Raw genomic sequence first — 6,400 nt, forward strand, 5'->3', positions numbered from 1 at the left:
ATATTTGAATTTGCGCCGATAGCTAGATGAAGATAAACCCGAGTGCGACCACTCAAGGGTGGCCATTGCGCTGCTTGGGGCCCGGACTCGACTACCTACCCGGGCTCAGAGACAGACAGCCTCAGCGCGTGGCAGTAAGACAGCAATTTGGTCTCAAGTCCAGTCGACATTATTTTAGTCAAGCTAAGCACAATTGAGGCCATACAGTTAGGGTTTGGTTACTTCGAGTACTCCTGAAGCAGCCGACATGATAACCCCCGTGGGCTTCAACGAGAAGGACGGTACTTGAATACCAACATCGCAGAGAGCGATTGCCCATGGCGACCAAACCATTGAGCTCATGACGTCGTACGGCACAGATGCTAGAGGCAGAGATTCAGATCCACAGTACCCGTACTTTGCCTTTATCCACTAGCGACCACAACCTCGAACATGGCCTTTTCTCTTGGGAACGCAGTGGTTGAAAAATAAGAGAAAAGGTGTGGTGCGAAGTGCGGGCATGCCGCCCGCCCACCTTACCTCACAATCCATCCAGCGGTCCACGCTTACTGCTCGCCGGGGTTGAGGTCGGTCTGGTACCATACGGAGAGTATCATTGATCCGTAGCGTGGAGAGACGGGTCGGGTGTGTTGGTCCTCGGTTGGTCCAGTCAAGTCCACACGTCCACGGCCACGTCCATGTCCCCGTTCAGTCGCAGTTGCGGTCGGGAGAGGAAGAGAGTCGCACAGGTCATCGGTACCTCTTCTCACGAAGCGATGGGTATTTCTGGGGATAATGGTCTTGAGATGTCCAGACCAGTCCCTCATTGTTTTGAGCAGGCCAGCATTCTGCTCAGCACTGGACCTTTTCATCTTCATCTGTCCATTTGTCCCACACCAGAGCTCCTTCATGTCGTCCGTTCGCTTCAGAACGAGCTTGCCAGTCAATGTTTCCTCTGAAAGGCCGACAGACCGACCGCAACTGACTGGGGCTCGACCTCAGGCCATGACCCCCTGGTTGAAGCCAACAGAACCCCTCCCACTGGTACCACGCTGCTCCAACCACGCCCCTTGGGCGAGCATGGCGCAGAGAAGGACGACAACGGAGCCCATGTCCAGTCAGCGAGAGGCTTTCAAGCCATGCCGGTTCGTCACACCCCCCCTCTCTCTGGCTCCCAGGGCCCTTCAAGACTTCCCTCCACCCACCGAACGGCGACGGTTAGCTTAGCCTGTCCGTACCACCCTTCGAGGGCTCAGGTAGCTAGCTGAGAATTTACTCGACACTACGCCCCAGCCCGACCCAGTGGTAAAGACCGAAGAAGAGACGAAATCAGACCAAGCAGAAAGGCAGAGGGAAGCGAAGGCCGACGGCAAGATCGCCTACCGACGCAATCGCGGCGGATGTAGCTGAAGCGAAGCAGCCGACCCTGGAAAGCACCCAAGAGAAGGAGTCCAAAAAAACACGGGAAACGTAAAGTGTTGCTAACTAAGGCAAGGTACGGCACAAGGTGCTTCGAGGCAGATACTTGGGCCAAGTGAGTTGAGGTACCTGACAGCTAGCGGGACACACGATGTCAGTACGGGAAGGGGGAAAAAAAGAAGAAACACCATCTGCGAACATTACGAGTCAAAATATCCACTTTTATCAAAAGAGGCTTCTTCTACCTCCATCTAATAATTAAGCCAAGATCAAAAGGTATTGTCGAGTTCCCGTCCAATGCCATGTAGACGCGGGACGGCGTCCACATGAACAAACCGAAAATAACAATATTGGCATCCGGAATAGACGCGAACCTTTAGCCGAGTACCTTCCCGGCCATGATAACCAAGAACACGGTTGTCATAAAGAAGGGCTCGAGATATCCCTAGGGACGGATGTGCGTAACGGAACGAGTATCATGTCAACTGAATGGAGAGAGAGCGAGAGGGAGAGAGAAAGAAAGCCAGTCAACGGACCATCCGACGGACCATAGGCGCGTTTCTTGATGTCCAAATCGAATCCTCCCAAGAAGCGCAGCGCAGCGCAACGCATCAAGTTCGTGCGGTTCTGTGTGTCCTTTCCAAGGTGACAGCGGACGTGGGAAGAGAGACAGAGAGAGAGCGCCCCGGTCTCTCTAAGTCTAAGGCGTAAGTACCATGTCGCCCGGGGATGAGGTATCGTGATACTTCAGAGCATCTGTGAGGAATACGTACCTTTCAGTCCGCCGCCTTTACCTCTTCCACGTCCTAAGGTACCTATCCCACACGCCCCCCTTCTCGCCTGTTTCTCCCCACTCTTGCTCCTCCTTCTCCTCCTTCCATCCCATCCAACCTGGCATGCCCGGCAGCAGATGGTACTTAGCCCCCCCAGTAAGGTAGCCGGTACCTTCTACCTTGCCCTGGGCATCATCCATCCAGAGACGGTGATGGCCCCTCCCACCCCGGTCGGCGGACAGTCCAGTTCAACCAGACCGGGCAGCCAGTGAGTGAGTCCCCAGCAGCAGAGAAAGGTGACGGGTCAAACCCACCACTCTCTGGGCTCCTCCTCCTCCTCCTCCTCCGGGCAGGGCCTCGCCTGTGCCATTTTCAATCTAAACCAACCTTGTCGACCGCTGTACCGCACTGCACCCGCGCACCGCACCGCACCGCACCGCTACTTCTCATCGCTCGAGTTTTTGCTGTGCGTGTGCCGTACCTTCTCCGCCCTCTCTGCCCTTGCTTCTTCTTTTTCTTCTCCTCCTACTCCTCCTCTTCCCCCGGCGTAGGTACTTGTTATGCTGCAGCTACAGCTTTTGCTACCTGGGCTTTCGCTCGTTCTCAACACCCGGCCACGGCCCCTGGCTCTGGCTCTGGCTCTGGCTTTTGCTCTTGCTCTGGAGCTGTGGCATCCCCGTAACGCAGTACCGTAAACCCGCACCGCTCTGCGGATACCGCAATACCCCAGTCGAGTACCTTCAACTTGCAGCATTTACCTTGCCTACTCTGACCTTAGCTGCACTCCAACCGGGGGTGTGCGTAGGGATAGCCTGGATACATGGACTTCGACCTGCCTCTCTTCTTTTCTCACCACCAAAAACAAAACCTTCCCACGCCCGGCTTCTTTCTTTTCCTTCTACCTCTCACGACTCCACCAACCACCTCCAATATTTCCTTAGGATAGCCCAAGAGGCGAGGACGGTAAGTGAACTCAGTCTTCTTCTTTTTGTTTTTTGCTTCCAATGCCTCTTCATTCACCTTCTCGCTCTTCACCATAAGCGCCATTTGCTTCGCATTCTTCTACTGCATCTCCTCTGCACCCTCCAACCCCATCTTACACGCCAACTCAAGCTAATGTACCTGCATTAGAAGAGTTGGGTGAGCTCGAAGAAGAGAGAAGAAATCCAGAAAAAAGACGACGACGACGAAAACGACAACGCCGCCGACGATTCTGTCTGGTCTCCAAAGTGTTTGTGTGCTGTGTCCGGTACCTGCCTGAATAGACCTTCAAACAAACGGCCTCCACCGCCTGTTACTCAGCTCCCGATTTCACAAGGAAGGGGCAGTCTCTCGCTTCCCACCGTCACCGTCCTCGGCGCCTTTGTGCAACCCGCCAAGCAAGCAAAGAATTCAAAAGATCAACTCGGTCTCTGTGTCTCTTTTTACTCTGCCCTTCGACAACCCACCTGTTGAGCCGGCCTGCCCAACCTACGGCTGACAAACTCGACAATAGACGTAGCATACCAAGCTGCAACGATCCACCATCAGATGCCACGATCATAGAAGCTTCTGATTATTTGTTACGACTGCTCACGACGACCACGACCGTCCTATCTGTTTTTTTCCGGCCAAAAAAATTCTCGTACTACGGTCTTCGTTGCACTTCACCAGGTAGCACTTGCCGTTCGAAACATTTGGCAATTCTTTGGCACCGCACATCTCGCCAGCTGATTCCAATCGCGCTTCCGTCTATCTTGGTTGGATACCTCAATTCGGCCGCATAGTCTGGATTTTTCGCTTGGGAGGAGATTTGTTCTTCCTTCACGTTGGCATTTCGCTGCTCTTGTAGTCCTGAGGCTCGCTTGGCGACTCGGACTCCACTGACACTCTGGTGTTTGGTAGGAACCTACGGGGCAACACCGTGAAGCTGGATCTACCGTCGATTTCTCAAGTGCAAACCCGGGGACCGACCGACGTGTCGTACTACAACCTTCACGCAATTCAGAGGCCGTTGTACACGAGCAACGAGAGAGTACCGTCTTTGCCATTGCCAACCCAGGCGTACTCATCGGGTACATCGTCACCCCGGGTCAGCTCTTTTGGCTCCGCCTCAAGTTCTCACGCATCCCAGTCGTCCTTCACCTCGGCCGCATCCTCCAACGGTCCCAAGACCCCCTCTCCCACACTCCCCATCACCGCGGCAATTCCTGGTTCCTCCAGCCAGCCCATTGGCGCCTACGACAGTTACCCCGCCATGAATCAACCCGCAGCAGATATGTACTATTCGCAACACATGTCTGCCGGCCAGGCACAGCAGCCTCAGACAGTCACCTCTGGCGCCATGTCTTACCACCAGCAGCCCCAACCGTTACAGCCGACTCATGGCCTGCCCTATGCCCAGCAGCACCAATATGCCCAGCCGCCTTACGGATACCCCAATGGATTGACCTCGCCCCAGAATGCTGCTCCTGGAAACCAAATGGGCGGTCAGAACGTTCTTCCTCTGCCCGGTGTCGCTACTCAGGGCTTCTCAGGCTTCGACACCACCGGACAAGTCGCCCCGCCCGGCATGAAGCCTAGGGTGACTGCCACCCTGTGGGAGGATGAGGGCAGCTTGTGCTTCCAAGTCGAAGCGCGTGGAATCTGCGTCGCGCGTAGAGAGGGTTCGTACAACCGATTGCCAGACACTGGAAGCTCGTAGCTGACGTCGCTGCAGACAATCACATGATCAACGGCACCAAGCTGCTCAACGTTGCGGGAATGACTCGCGGTAGACGTGATGGAATCCTCAAGAGTGAAAAAGTGAGACACGTCGTCAAGATTGGCCCTATGCACTTGAAGGGTGTTTGGTGAGTGTTCCGACGAAACATTTGTCCCTACTTCAACTGACCCAAAGCAGGATCCCATTCGAGAGAGCTTTGGATTTCGCCAACAAGGAGAAGATTACCGAGCTGCTCTACCCGCTCTTCGTTCACAACATTGGTGCTTTGTTGTACCACCCGACGAACCAGACCCGTACAAACCAGGTCATGGCTGCGGCCGAACGTCGGAAGCAAGAGCAGAACCAAATGCGCAGTGCTCCTCAGACCGGCGGTGGCCCTGGGCTCCCATCCATCCAACAGCATCACCACCACATGGGATTGCCCGGGCCGCAACAACCACTCCCGTCCCATGCCCAGATGGGCGGACGTCCGTCTCTCGACCGGGCGCATACCTTCCCCACGCCCCCGACCAGTGCTTCCAGCGTCATGCCTCCCGGTATGAACGCTGCCGACAACGGATTCCAATGGACTCAGGGGCAGCAAATGGGTACCGCTCAAGGCAACAACCCCATGTCCATCGATACCGGCTTGAGCAACACGGCTCGCTCTATGCCCGCGACGCCAGCTTCAACGCCGCCGGGGACGAACATCCAGAACATGCAGTCGTATCAATCCAACGCCCAGCAATACGACAACTCGAGGTCGATCTACAACCCCTCTGCGCAGCAGTCTCCATACCAAGCTGCGCATACCACATCTCAAGACCGTTCCGTCTACGGTCAGGGTGACCCGTACGCAAAGAACGACATGGGCCCGCCATCTGCAAGGCCCGCGACCTCTGGCGCACAAGACCAGAAGCCTGTCAATGGTCTCATGCATTCTGACCAGACTGGGCAAACTGTTGCCCAGCCTGCTGGAGACGAGGAGGCTGAGCATGAGCACGACGCCGAGTACACCCACGACAGCGGTGCCTACGATGCCAGCCGTGCTTCGTACAACTATTCTGCTCCTGCAGTTGGCAGCCTGCCTGCTGAGCATCAACATCTGTCTCCCGAAATGACGGGATCTCCCAGCCATCCTCCTGCTTCTGGCCGCGCCACTCCCCGCACTGCGGCCGCCCCTCAGCCATACTACTCTCAACAAACGGGCTACAACACCCCCCCGCGTGTTCCTCAACAAAACCCGGGAAGCTTGTATAATGTAATGAGCAACGACCGCAGCACCGCTGGAGCCGGCAGCAACGACGTCTACCAACCCCAGGCTGACATGGGCTCCATGTCCAACGGTTATTCGCAGATGAACGGTGCTTCCGCTGGCATCAAGCGCGGGCGTGACGACGACGACGACCTCCAACGGCCGTCGAGCGGCGCCGGCATGGACCTCAAGCGTCGGAAGACGCTCATGGATTCTTCAGTCCCTGCTATAGCATATGACTCCATGCCGCGAGCTACCCCTGTGATGGCCCAACAGCCGAGACGAAGGTAA

General features: G+C 55.8%; 1 protein-coding gene across 1 annotated transcript; it reads left to right on the top strand.

Moving 5' to 3' along the window:
* Positions 1 to 4,041: 4,041 nt before the first annotated feature.
* Positions 4,042 to 6,400, top strand: CkaCkLH20_00078 (KilA-N domain-containing protein; the record flags this gene model as incomplete). The annotated part of the gene is made up of 3 exons (XM_038882798.1): positions 4,042 to 4,816; positions 4,870 to 5,002; positions 5,053 to 6,400. 3 exons carry the CDS (start codon positions 4,042 to 4,044, stop codon positions 6,398 to 6,400), a joined length of 2,256 nt encoding a protein of 751 aa, XP_038751503.1.

The sequence above is a fragment of the Colletotrichum karsti genome (genome assembly GCF_011947395.1).
Source record: "Colletotrichum karsti strain CkLH20 chromosome Unknown Scaffold1, whole genome shotgun sequence".
NCBI lineage: Eukaryota > Fungi > Ascomycota > Sordariomycetes > Glomerellales > Glomerellaceae > Colletotrichum > Colletotrichum karsti.